This window comes from Megalobrama amblycephala, linkage group LG22, assembly GCF_018812025.1.
Source record: "Megalobrama amblycephala isolate DHTTF-2021 linkage group LG22, ASM1881202v1, whole genome shotgun sequence".
NCBI classification, from domain to species: Eukaryota; Metazoa; Chordata; class Actinopteri; order Cypriniformes; family Xenocyprididae; genus Megalobrama; species Megalobrama amblycephala.
The window spans coordinates 15,141,088-15,155,747 of NC_063065.1; the positions used below are offsets into that span (position 1 = coordinate 15,141,088).

Consider the following 14,660-nt stretch of genomic DNA (forward strand, 5'->3'; position numbering starts at 1 on the left):
AAAGAAAGAACACAGCTCTGCTTTTAAACAGTTTTATTCCAGCTTCATGCATTCTTTTTTTTTTTTTTATATCAACACTTGAATGTGGGTGTTTAATTAAAAAAAAAGAAGGAAAAAAAGACTACAACTTGCATAAGCATTGCTTTTATCGCTTGCTTCTGCTCCTATTTTGCCTGTGTTTTGATCCGGAGATTCTCTACTCTGTCAGACGTCTGTAATATCCATAATAGCGGATACCATATAACAGTGAAACCACAGAAAGCCGAAAATTCCGTCAATGGCGGGGAAGCGTTGTTTCATAAATGATGGAATATTCCGTCAATTGTGCGGAAGCATTGTCTCATAAATGACGTGAAATTCCGTCAATGGTGGGAAGCATTGTCTCATAAACTATGGAAAATTCCGTCAATGGCAGGGAAGCGTTGTCTAATAAATTACGGAAAATTCCGTCAATGGCAGGGAAGCATTGTCTCATAAACTATGGAAAATTCCATCAATGGCAGGGAAGCGTTGTCTCATAAATTACGGAAAATTCCGTCAATGGCGGGGAAGCATTGTCTCATAAACTATGGAAAATTCCGTCAATGGTGGGAAGCGTTGTCTCATAAATTACGGAAAATTCTGTCAATGGTGGGAAGCGTTGTCTCATAAATTACGGAAAATTCCGTCAATGGCGGGGAAGCATTGTCTCATAAATTACATGAAATTCTGTCAATGGTGGGAAGCTTTGTCTCATAAATTACGGAAAATTCAGTCAATGGCGGGGAAGCATTGTCTCATAAATTACATGAAATTCTGTCAATGGTGGGAAGCATTGTCTCATTAACTATGGAAAATTCCGTCAATTGCGGGGAAGCGTTGTCTTATAAATGACATAAAAATCCAACAATGGCGGGGAAGCGTTGTCTCATAAATTACGGAAAATTTCGTCAATGGCGGGAAGCATTGTCTCATAAATTACGGAAAATTTCGTCAATGGTGGGGAAGCGTTGTCTCATAAATGACATAAAAATCCAACAATGGCGGGGAAGCATTGTCTCATAAATTATGGAAAATTTCATCAATGGCGGGGAAGCGTTGTCTCATAAATTACGGAAAATTTCGTCAATGGTGGGGAAGCGTTGTCTCATAAATTATGGAAAATTTTGTCAATGGCGGGGAAGCGTTGTCTCATAAATTACGGAAAATTTCGTCAGTGGCGGGGAAGCATTGTCTCATAAATGACATAAAAATCCAACAAAGGCGGGGAAGCGTTGTCTCATAAATGACAAAAAAATCCAACAATGGCGGGGAAGCGTTGTCTCATAAATTATGGAAAATTTCGTCAATGGCGGGGAAGCGTTGTCTCATAAATGACATAAAAATCCAACAATGGCGGGAAGCGTTGTCTCATAAATGACGGAAAATTTCGTCAATGGCGGGGAAGCGTTGTCTCATAAATGACGTAAAAATCCAACAATGGCGGGGAAGCGTTGTCTCATAAATTATGGAAAATTCCATCAATGGCGGGGAAGCATTGTCTCATAAATTACGGAAAATTCCGTCAATGGCGGGGAAGCATTGTCTCATAAATTACGGAAAATTCCGTCAATGGCGGGGAAGTGTTGTCTTATAAACTATGGAAAATTCTGTCAATAGCGGGGAAGCATTGTCTCATAAATGACGGAAAATTCCGTCAATGGCGGGGAAGCATTGTCTCATAAATTACGGAAAATTCCGTCAATGGCGGGGAAGTGTTGTCTTATAAACTATGGAAAATTCCGTCAATGGTGGGAAGCGTTGTCTCATAAATGACGTAAAAATCCAACAATGGCGGGGAAGCGTTGTCTCATAAATTATGGAAAATTTCGCCAATGGCGGGGAAGCGCTGTCTTATAAATGACGGAAAATTCCGTCAATGGCAGGGAAAGAGTTAATGATGCTAGAATAGTTGAAAATGGTTATGAAATGTCCCTTGGTGTCAATAAAGTAACTTTAACATTTTCTAAATGTGTTTACTATGTGCTACTATTAAGTAGCATAGGTAGTTGTTTAAGGACATATATTGATAGACTGAAAATATGACAACTGGAAATATGATTTATTAATTCATTTTAAAACTACATTGCATGTTGTTCTATTTGTACTATATTTTCAGTTAGCTGGAAGAAATGGTGACCTTCAGCACAAAATATACACTTTCCTTTATACATTTGTGAAAAATTCAATCTAAAATCTTGATGATACATTGATTGAACAACTGTGAAAATAACTCTGCATATTATGCCAGAACTGTGGTAAATTTTCATAATTGTAAGAACAAGTGAAGATAATATCTGCTTTAATGTGGGTTTCTCTTTTTTCCTCTTAGATATGCTGGCAGTTGGAGATCCCAACCAACAAACCATACTGGCCATCTCGGTGGCTGGAGGTGCAGTGCTTCTGGTCTTGCTGGTGGCATGTTTTGTTGTGAGCGGACGGTAAGAGCAATTCTCTATTCTTCTTTAATCTTTCTCATCTTATAGATTTAGACCGCACCATATTCTTTATAAATATCCAGACCCAAAGAATGGAATCTTCTGTATGATGAAGCAGCAGTTAATTGGCGACTTCTACATTGGCAGACTTGGATAAATCATTGCTAATCTGAGTTGTTCAGCTGTCAACAATTCCATATGAAGGATGAAGAAACCATGTTTCATTTAATCAGAGAGGAACTGAACTGTAAATATAAAAAGACAGAATCGAGCAAATGAGATGTTGTTGTGCGTCTGTCACTGTGTGTATGCCTTTGTATGTGTGCATTTACACAAAATCAAAAGGACACAAAATTGTTTAGCCCTCTGATTGCATAGCGTGATCTGTAGAGATGAAAGCAAACACTTGAGAGAACAATTGAAGAGACAGACATGAGGGAGAAAAGCAAGAGTAGATGCGCTGTATGGCTGAGAGTGAGGGAGCTAATGAAATGGAAATGAAAGGAATGGGTGGATCAGAGGAGACGAGGAACAGAAAGCAGAAAATAAACCCTCTTGATGACATGAAATGGTCAGAATGAGTCATGAGCTGATCTTTGTGTAGGTGAAGGCCCTTTTGACCTTCCTGTAGATTGTTTCAGTACCATGGCAAAAATGAATGTGCTATTATTAATTATATATTATAAATAATTATAAAAATAAAAGTTAAGTTAGTTGTCCTGTCTGTTTGTAAAACGTGTAACACAAATTTTGACCAAGAAGGTTACATGTCAGAATGGCCAATCAGGCAGCTACACTGTACCAAATTTATTCTGTACTAACAATACTACATAAAGACTGGCATCGTTACATCTTTTTTAATATTATTATTATTATTATTGACTTGTACTCACATTCCTATTTCAAAGGCTGATTTAGTAGGGATTTTTTGACTGTTGGATGCTATATGATCCAGTATGTCGTAACACAGAATGAGATTTCCGTCTGCTTTGCAGTTTGTAACCCATAATGCACTGTGACAGAAAGGTCCCGTAGGATGTGTTTTGTCGGCCAAGTTTATGCCTGCAAGCCAAAACCTTGGTGCTGCCACCTCTTATTCATGGTTTCCAAAACCCCCATCTCAATGCATGTATGACTGCTTGTGGGAAGACCCTCATGGAAGCAATAAAAACAGTTTTGATGCTGATCTTGAATGACGTGCTTCTAGTGTGGTGTGGAGGCCAATGAATCGTAATGGTGAGTGAAGCTAAACTCTCTAATTGCATTCAGTCCCTTGGCATTGGGTTATACTGTGCTATATATACAAGGTATTCGGTTCACAGTACCAACGGGTCTTTTAACTGCTTTCAGAACCTCAGCTGAGCTTTGAGAGAGGGAGGCCTTTCCATTATAGACAGTTTGAGGTCATTGATTTCTGATTCTCTCGCTGAGCTGAAAACATACATCAGTCGTTTTGCCAAGTTTAACTCTAGTGGGATTCTTAAGCAAGATGTTAGGGTTTCAAATGCTTAGATTGAGAAGGGTCATGGGAGTCTGAAGAGATGTTTTTTCTTGACAGAAATTATACAGCAACTCAGATTTGTGACCAATCAGGGTTTCCACAGTATTGGAAAAGTCAAGGAATTTTACATTTGTGATTTTCAGGCTTAGAAATGTGGAAATCGTTAAAGAAATTTCGGTAACACTTTAGTATAGGGAACACATATAAACTATTAACTACGACTTTTTCCTCAATAAACTCCTGCTTATTAATAGTAAGTAAGGTAGTTGGTAAGTTTAGGTATTGGGTAGGATTAATTAAGAATACAGAATAAGGCATTAATATGTGCTTAATAAGTACTAATATATAGCCAATATTCTAGTAATATGCATGCTAATAAGCAATTAGTTAAAGACCCTAAAATAAAGTGTTACCGAAATTTCTATTCATCATATCTAGCTCTAGTCTAGTCTCTTTTTCGGTTGGAAAAACTCAGAAATGCTTTGTTTAGAAGCAATGGGAACTCTGGCCCATATGTTTGCCCACCAAAGTTTAGGTTGGTCAGAGAAATATGAAGAGTTCAGCCATGTTTAGTGTGTTCAACTTTGTTTTTGCACCGAATTGGGCTGGCAGCGATTTGGAGTTGGCCAGTGTTCTAGTGCTTGATGGAAAAAAAAAATGCTCTGATTGGCTGGTAAAGATGCTGGCAGATGGTCTTCCTTTGTCTTTCATTTCCCCCATATTTTCTGCTTATATCCAGAAAAGCAATTAAAAATGGTGGACACACTTTAAAGACTTTAAAGATCCTCATGATTGTGTCTGTGGAACATTTCAGCACAATGACAGATGCCGCAGTATATCTAGCAGGTGCCTACTAACCAAATACGCGCACATTTGCAAGTCTGAGGAGCATTGTGTGCCAGCCATGAAAATGAGTTGAAAACCTCAGGCTTCTGATATTAAATCAGTTCCCTTGACTTCCTGTTGGACTGCCACCAAACCTAACGCTAATGCTCATGTTGCATGAAATTATTGCAGCTTAATGATGAAATCAAGAAGCCACACGGCTGTTTTCTGCAGGAATTTTGAATTCATTGGTTATTATTGGGTTTAATGCATTTTTGATTAGTGGTTATGTGTTTATGCTTTTCCCCCCTGTCTGTTTTACTCAATCACATTAAGTTTCGGCAGATTTGTAGTGTGCTAAAGCATGCAAGAAGGAAAATAAATGATATATTACGTAACAAAATAAATGCACACCATTTAACAGTTGCTCTCTGATGGTTGAACATTCTAAGGGACTCTTATAAAACATAATGGCTGAGTAAATTATTAAATTCTGTCAAATTACAACCACAAAATGATCCAGGCTGTGGGTCTTTCCTCTGAGCTGGATTTGAATAGTTTTTGCAACCATTGCGATAAAGGAACTGAAAACAGAAAGACACAATCAGAAAGAGGTTTCACACTGAGAGGTTTCTCTCTGTGTAGTAAAACCCACAGTGTGGTGTAACTCTGAATGAAATCTACTTCCCGCTAGTGTCATCATTGTACCAACTTGGGTGAATGTACTGTAGGCTGTGTTTGAGTAGTGTCGATCATGGTTTAGAGGCACAGCCGAGGGCTTAATGGGTCTTGTTCGGTTGATTTAGTGCAGACATTACCTCTATCTCACCCTTGGGTTTGATACCATACCATGACTGTTTAGTCAGTCAATTTGCATGTGGGTTAACAGAGAAATATAGCAACACATCCAAGTACACACACAACATGGAATTACTGTGCCATTCCGAAATGGTCGCATGAGCGTGTTCGTTTTCTTCCAAACAGTTCCATCTGGCTGTTCCAACGCATTTCCAAGCAGAAATAGCTGGCCGTGTAGCCCCTGAGCACATCATGACTCGCTCTCTCTCAGCATGCAGCTTCACTTAGTATTTCATTTCCATTCGTTTGATGGCAGGCCAGCTGTAGATGTGTCTGGACGCGTCAGCGGAACATTCCGGAATATAGAGGTGGATGCGTGTGCAATGGATAGAGATGAGACCAGGATGCGCCATCAATCAGCTCGATTTTCTTCTGGATTTCAATTAGCGTAATGAACCCTCAACTGATGGAGTCAGTGTTTTTAAAACACCTGTCAGAGGAGCTCAGAATTTATGACTGTCCATTTCCTCCAAACACACAATCATTTCCTCTTTTTATAATTAGCTTGATTGTAAATCTATTTTTTTTCCTCATGTAGGAGGAAAGGTTTACAGAGATGTCTCTAGGGACCACATTGTCATTTTTTGTGAGCTCATCAAACTTGTTCAGTTAACAAAAATGAAAATTCCATCATCATTTACTCTCCAAGTTGTTCCAAACCTGTATGAATTTCTTTGTTCTGCTGAACAAAAAAAAGGTATTTTGATGGGACTCCATTGACTTCCATAGTATTTTTTTTCCATACTATGGAAGTCAATGGGGTCCCATCAACTGTCTGATTACTGACATTCTTCAAAATATCTTCTTTTGTGTTAGGCAGAAGAAAGAAATTAATTAATTACTCGCCTCATGTTGTTCCTAACCTGTTAAACTTTAATTCATCTTCAGAACACAACTGAAGATCTTTTTAATGAAATCTGAGAGCTTTCTGTCCCTCCATTGACAGCCTACACAACTACCACTTTCAACCCCCAGAAAGATAGTAAAATCATCATAAAAGTATCCATCCATTTGACACAAGTGGTTTTACCTCAATTTTATGAAGTGACACGTGTTGTGTTGACATGAGAGCATGATTCCTCTTTAGATTATGTTATATGCTGTACCACTTTACCAGTATCACCTGCTTCCATTTTGCCAGTATGCCTCTGGTAAAGTGGGACAAAGGAAAAAAGGATTCTTTAGAAAATCATGAATTATCACATGTAGCATTTAACATTTAAAGCAACATTTAACTTTGAAAGTTTACTTAAATGACCGTGATTTTAACAGTAAAAGACTGTAAAAATGCTGCGGTGAAAAACTGTCAATTGGTTTACAGAAAGTTTCCGTACTATATACGGTGAATAACTGTAATAGATCTAACGGTACATTTAATGTAATTTTACGGTAAAATACCGTTAAATTCACAGTTTTTGGAAGTGAAAAATAACAATTCATTGTCAAATTTACAGTGAAAAAACGTAAATTGACATTCCCACAATTCCCTGCGTGACACTTCACGTTTGATATATTTTCGTTGAAATAACTCTGTTTCTTCTTAGTTTTTCTCATTTTTTTCTAATCAGTTATGTACATTAGGGTTTTATGTTACATCTTTGTTAAATTAATGTTTATTGCATTTTTAAAATTTCATGCATGTTACCATGATGGTGTTTAGTGTGTGTGTGAATGACACTGTGTGCACCTTCTAAATATTAGTATTGTCCTCCTCAGCTTGTGGAAAAGCTGCTTGTGGTGAACTTTGATTCATCATGTGACTCTTATCACCACTGTGTTTGGTGACTGTCCGTGTATTTTAAAGGTACAAAACAGATATTAGTACTTCATCAGGTTGGTAAATTAACATTATATCAGTTAATGAAATACGTTATTTTACCGTAAATTTAACAGATTTTTTTTTACATTGCTACTGTATTTTTTACGGTAAAGTTCTGGCAACCACAGCTGCCGGTTTTTTACCGTAAATTTAACTGGGATTTTTTTTACAGTGTAAGATTTATGTCAGGTTTCATTTTTTCTTTACCATTTTCTTCATGTAGTTTTGTAGAATTCAGACTGCCATGCCCCTCAATGTGAAATCATTGAAATCACTATTTGCAGTATATTTAGGAGGAATTCCAAAAGTATATACACTTGTTTTGTCATTATTAGTTCTTCAATCTATAGTATTTATTTATTTATTTTTTTTTTTTGTAGGATAATTCTAAGATTATACTATGACCTTCATCACCTATCTAGTGGTTTTTATCAAATTATAGCAGATATAATGAAAAATTTAAACTTCTGAAGAGAAATCTATGATGTTGACAGCAAGCGTCAGGGCTTGCATATGCATCAACTCTTTGTTACAGTTTTTCTAGATAAAATACATGCTTCAGTGAATCATGCCAAATTAGAACTTTCCTTTGGGAGAACATGGCAACATGCAAGGACATCAGTTAAATTTTGTTCTGTTGTGCATGCCACCCTACTGGGATGTACTGACCATGCCAGTGGCTTGGCATGTCCTTGTAGCAGGTGAAAGCCGGAGCTGGCCTGCCATCCGCTGCATGCTGAACAGATCTCAAGACCCAGCTGGAAGCTGCTTTACCTCATTAGCTCAATGAACTGGAGTATCATTATGTAATGAACTAGTTTGAGGGTCAGAGGAGAGAGTTAACACATTAAAACGACACTGTTTTATGACCGTACCTCATTAACTCATGCTCATTGCTACTTGGTTCTTTTTCACAGTATCTTTGTCTGATGGTATGTAGTTTATATATCAACATCATTTCTGTGCATATAGGGTCAAAATATTAGTTGCAGGGAAAGAAAAAGAAAAAGCTGGCAAACGATACTGTCAGAAAAACAGATTGTACGTATAGGGGTACAACAGCTTGCCACTGGGGCAGTACCCTTAAAGGGACAACTTTGTACCTTATCTACCTCTAAAAGGTGCATATTAGTACCTTAGAGTAATATGTACTCAAGGTACTACTATGAACCTTTTAGGGTTAAGTAAGGTACAAAGATGTCCCATTGAGTTTACTGCCCCAATGATATGCTGTTGTACCTGTAAAGTTGTAATTGTTGCACTTTTTTTTCTGATAGTGTATCCATAGCAAAAAAATGTTTACATGATTGTACAGGTTGTTACTTAAGGAACCTAACTGTGTTTTAATGGAGTTGTTGGTTGCAGCAGGACCCAGTAGAAGCCCTTCAGTTTTATTTTCATTCAGTTGCAGTGAGTTATTTGTCATCCAGGTCTTGACTTCATTGCGGTGAGAAGAAATGATCTAATGAAAAGTCATTTCCTTGTTTGATTGGAAGATATAGTTGGAGGTCGTCAGCATAACAATGATAACTCATGTTAGATTTTTGGAATACTAAAGGGAGCATATAGAGGGAGAATAAAAGAGGGCCGAAAATAGATCCCTGTGGAACACCACAATGGATAGGCACAGAGGGTGACGTGAATGACTCGGTATTTACAGAGAAAGCGAACCACTGTAAAGCTAATATGATTTTCTTGACAAGCACTAAATATGTCTGTTTCCTCATTCTCTCCAGTACATCTCTCTCTTAATGCGTATGACAGACTATTTGAGTCAGCTCATACTCATAGTTCCCTCAAGCAGTCCAGACAGTTTAGGAATCCCTCTAATTTTTCGCCGTTCTTCTCAGTGTCCCTCTCTAAAAGGCACAGAGAAAGATGTGAGCCTTGTCAGCAGATACAAAGCTGCACGGCTGCACTGTCACCTGCAGATACAAGCTTCACACTGTGAGAGCAAGAGAAAAACAAAAGAGAGGAAGAAGAAAGGAAAAAGAAACTGGGTCATAGACAAAAGGGCTTCCAGCGGTGTAGGGCTGCGAAACGTCTTTATCACCGCACAAAAGGGATTTGAGGAATGCTTCGGAGTTGAAAAATGCGTTAATTGCAGAGTTCTAGACACTAGTCTGTCACGTTTTTTTCCTTTTTATACACCGTTACAACAGAATATGCAAATAGCGGCACAGTGTGCATATTGCATTTAAATGAGCGACAGGAAGGTTGAAGGGTGGGATCACGCTTCACTTTAGAAGCTCCTGGGTGTCCCGCAGCGGCACTGGAAGTGTTTCATCAGCGTGTTGAGCGGCGCTGCAGCAGGTGCAAGGGGGAGGGATCCGTCTGCGGGACCTCAAGGGATGGCGGCCAGGTTAGAGAGCAAGCGGGGTTGGTTTCAGGATAGTCGAATTTCCTCTCCCTGATTACCACATGCTTCAGTCGGGCGGCCCACCTCCGCGAACCCCTCCAGCTCTGCAAGCATGTTACGCTTAATAGACTGTGTTTTGCACATGGGATGGTTAAAGATCGAAGGGGTTGAGGGGGTTGTACCTGTGCACAGATGCACACTAGGCCCCAAGCATTTATTTAGGGGGGTGCGGGTGTATGTGTGTCTGATGAACAGGTGGGGTCTCTCCTGAGACCCCCGGTCTCATTAAAAGCAGCAGAGAGGAAACGACACACATGTACGTCTGAACCCCCCACCAGACGGGGATGTACAACAGCTGAAAGGGAAAGATTTACCCCCCGCTGATCCACAGGGAGATGCAACATAGCGGATTAGAGGGGGCATGAATGAACCCAGCGGTCTTCCCATTATGTAATAGACCCCCAGGTCTGCTCTTGCCCCAACCCTGGCCTCAGGCCCTGATGGTTTGACTGCTCTGGGGCAGCTGAGTATGCTTTGGCTCTTGAAAGAGAGGAACTCTGTATCCTATATTGATTAGAATTGTTAACTTTGCATAAAATCAATACAAGAACCAAAATACTGGTAACGCTGACGCATGATTGTTTCCCCACAGCTTCTACAGGAGTATTACTGGCTTAGCGGTTTGATTGCAGAGATTTGATGATTTTACATTGTCATTGTGGTCTATTTGCAGCGCAAAATCTATCTATCTATCTATCTATCTATCTATCTATCTATCTATCTATCTATCTATCTATCTATCTATCTATCTATCTATCTATCTATCTATCTATCTATCTATCTATCTATCTATCTATCTATCTGTCTGTCTGTCTGTCTGTCTGTCTGTCTGTCTGTCTGTCTGTCTGTCTGTCTGTCTGTCATATGATTCGATCTATCTATCGTTCTGTCTTTCTGGTTATCTTTTTATATATCTGTGATTCTTTTTTTCTGTCATTCTATCTATTGTTTTGTCTGTCTCTGACTTTTAAGTCTAATTTAAATCCAAAATTAAATGGCCATTCTGCTTCCTGTTTGGTAGCTCATTACAAATTAGAAAGCACTCTCAATTCAGTTCTGAATGGTGCTCATCCCTGAATTATAGGCTTTATATAGGGGGATTCACACAGGTTTTATACTGGTGATCTATGTACACAATCATCAGACGAGCAATTTTATCCACTGTGTCTTATCTCGCTGCTTGTTGTCAAGTTAAAAATGTCTAACTTTTAAAATGTTAACTTTTTAAAAATGCACCTCGAGACCCCTGCGATCTGTTTAATTCTGTTGCACTCTAGCTGGTTTTGGATGCAAGAAAGAATCCTGTGTGAATTCCCCCCAAAGGCTTTCAACTCTAGCTGGATTATACCCTTGATGTGATAATTCATAACACTTTCTCTCTGCTGCGGACCTCTTAGCTTTCTTTTCCTGTAGTTAGAAGAAATGCCTTGCATTTTGTCATCAGCTATAGCACAATAGAGACTCCAGCATACGTGGATATTTACCTGTATTATTGAGCCAGGGTCCCCTAGAAACCCATTTAGGAAAGCTTTTTCCACCTGGTCCCCATCAGATGTTCCAGTCTTTAGACATTCTGCAGCCATTCTCCACATTTCAACATAATGAATAATTACTACGGCTAGTCAGCCTGTGACATTACATTTTTGGCAATACGTTCTTGTTAAAGACATGACAGAAAAAGGGAATGTGTGAGCGTGTGTCACTAAGAGGATTAAATGAATAATGAACATAATTATCAGTCCTACATTGGCCACCTTTCCTCCCCAGTGTATTGGAATATTCATTATCTGGGGCATTTCCTTATTCATGATCCCACTGTGAGAGGAATGATGTAGTTAATGATAAAGTCAGAGGTGACAGGATTGCATTTTCCCAGAGCTAAAGAGTGGATTAGATCCGTGAAATCTTTACTAGGTGGGAAAACCGGACTCTAAAGACACATTATGGTTAACCTACACTGTAAAAAGATGATATATGTGACTGGACCAGGCCGCTGTAGATTTGATTCTACAGTTATCAACATTTTCTTTGTCTTGGGGAATTGGTTGGTTGAATTAATGTGAGAGAAAGCATGTATTCCATTGTGTCGGTCTGTTTTAATTGTGCTTTTCCTATTGTTCCAGGCGCTGTGGATATATTAAAGCAAAGCAAGACCCTGAGGAAGAGAAAATGCAGTTTCAGCATGGACGAGGTAATGCATGCAGGTTTTTTGGTCTTGGAAAAGCAATCTTTTTAAGAGTAATCAGCAAAATATCTGGCAAATGTTGAAAACCTGAACTTTTAAGTTAACTTTTAAGTCTAATGTAGTTCATTCCAAGAAAATAGTAGAAATCTCATCAAATAGGCCAGGGGTTCTCAACTCTAGCGCTCGAGCCCTAAAACAAACACACCTGAACAAGCTAATCAAAGTCTTCAGGTCTGATCAAGCTGCAGGAAAATGGACCTCGAGGGCCAGAGTTAAGAACCCCTGAAATAGGGGTTGTATGTCTCTTTGGCCAGTCAGACAGCGAACATAATTCTGGATGGATGGATAAAGAAAGTGCATGCTTTTCCAGCAAATTGTTGGTTAGTGAACAGAGTCTCTAATGCATCTGCTGATAAATGATGCCACTGATCGCTCTAGTTGCCTAATGTGTGTTTTCTCTAATGACACTTTTCTTGCCTGCCAAAGACAATGTTTAATGAGGTTGAAAATGCGGCACTCCCCTCCTTTTAGGAAAATGGATGGTTCAGTCTAGGTAACTAAAGTGACTGTAAAACAACCCAACCGTTATCCTACCATTTTGCATTGCAGTCAAACTTCCCGAAACCCGCACGTACATTCACCCTCACACGTACGAGGACCCGAACCAGGCGGTGCGAGACTTCGCCAAAGAAATCGAAGTTTCCAACATCCGAATTGAGAGAGTTATTGGGGCTGGTAAGTGAAATGAATGACTCAAGAACATGCCCTACTTGTGTAAACCAACTGAACTGCTCACCAGGGGAATGTAATGAAATTAAATAAGGGATTTAGGGTTAAATTCAATTTGTTGACAGGCTCTTGTTTGACTCCCAGGTGAGTTCGGAGAGGTTTGTAGTGGGCGTCTGAGGCTGCCCAGTAAAAGGGAGATCCAGGTGGCCATCAAGAGTCTTAAAGCCGGATACTCTGAACAGCAAAGACGTGACTTTCTGAGTGAAGCCAGCATCATGGGCCAGTTCGACCATCCCAACATCATTCGACTGGAGGGAGTCGTCACCAGATGTAAGCATTCACATTCGAAACGCACGCAAAGTCTGTTGCTGGAAATAGTTTGTACCCCCTGTGTTTTCCACACAGAGATAATTGACCTTACAATCTTATCTTCAACAAAAACAAAATAGCATGGATCATGAATATTCATTCGAATAAATATGTATGCCAATGTTTATATCTGTGATTTTCTGCCCTACTTCTTCAGAATACAAATGTGCTATGACAGTATGCTTTTGAATATGCTTTTATCGCAATGCATTATCACACTAGCTGGTGAGATAATGTCTTGAAAAAGGTCATAGATAACACATTATCATTGCGAGAGAGTTAGCTTAATTTTTTTGAAGGAAAAATAAATGGAAGAAACCATTCATTCTCACTGTTCATGAAGGCATATTGGGTCTGTATTACCTCTGATTGCTTGTATCGCCACTACTGAGAACCTGAAATTGATGCTTGCTGCTCCCAGATGATAATGAGGATGCTCATTATAATTTGCCAACTTATTGAGAATGCTGTCGCCATTGTGTGTGTTTCAGGGCTCCTATTGTCTGTTTAAAAGAAGCAGTGTCTTGCAACAGGTGTTTTGGTCACTATTGAGTGGTAATTTCCTCTACAGATCTTTTTCCTCTTTCAAGCCTCTGTGGATTAGACTGGCAGGCGCTGTAACAAAAGGACCATCCATATTCATGCCAGCTGCATGAATATCGATAATACAAACATGTAATTGGATGTGAGTTTTGGGAGGGATCATGAATATTCAATGTCACAAATATTAACATTAATCCTCTCGACGTTTCCTCCCAGTTCCTCTGACATGAGCAAAATGCTAATGGTGGCCTTTAGTTTGGTTCGGTTCAAATAGTTAATATTAATGTTGGTGGTAGAGAGCAGCTTTTCACCTCTGATTATGTGAAAAATACAGTAATTTTCTTCTTTTTAATTCTGTGCTGTTAGAATATAATTATGAGGTTATGAAAGTCTTCATTTAACAAATATGTCGGTAAGACATTTTAATTATTGTAGGCTTGGAATGTTCAAAGGTACACAGACTTGGCTCTCGCAATAGGTCTCATTCACTAATAGCAATATATTCTATATATTATAGCAATATATTCTGTTTACACTAAGTGACAATAGGAGCATTTTTCTTAGCGATATGCTATTTACACTGTGAAAATAGCGATAGATTATATTTACACACTGTAAAAAAAAATCCCAGTAAAATTTACGGTAAAAAAACGGCAGCTGTGGTTGCCAGAACTTTACCGTAAAAAATACAGTAGCAACGTAAAAAAAAAAATCGGTTAAATTTACGGTAAAATAACGTATTTCATTAACTGATATAATGTTAATTTACCAACCTAATGAAGTACTAATATCTGTTTTGTACCTTTATAATACACTGACAGTCATCAAACACAGTGGTGATAAGAGTCACATGATGAATCAAAGTTCATCACAAGCTGAGAAGGACAACACTAACATATAGAAAGTGCACACAGTGTCATTCACACACACACACACTAAACACCATCATGGTAACA

General features: G+C 38.8%; 1 protein-coding gene across 1 annotated transcript in view; it reads left to right on the forward strand.

Moving 5' to 3' along the window:
- ek1 (eph-like kinase 1) overlaps nt 1-14,660 on the forward strand; it is a 76,430-nt gene that overhangs the window by 44,477 nt on the left and 17,293 nt on the right. The window contains exons 8-11 of the mRNA XM_048174474.1: nt 2,351-2,459; nt 12,002-12,069; nt 12,673-12,798; nt 12,937-13,122. Of these exons, the coding sequence (XP_048030431.1) occupies nt 2,351-2,459; nt 12,002-12,069; nt 12,673-12,798; nt 12,937-13,122 (489 nt within the window). The remainder of the gene's footprint in view (nt 1-2,350; nt 2,460-12,001; nt 12,070-12,672; nt 12,799-12,936; nt 13,123-14,660) is intronic.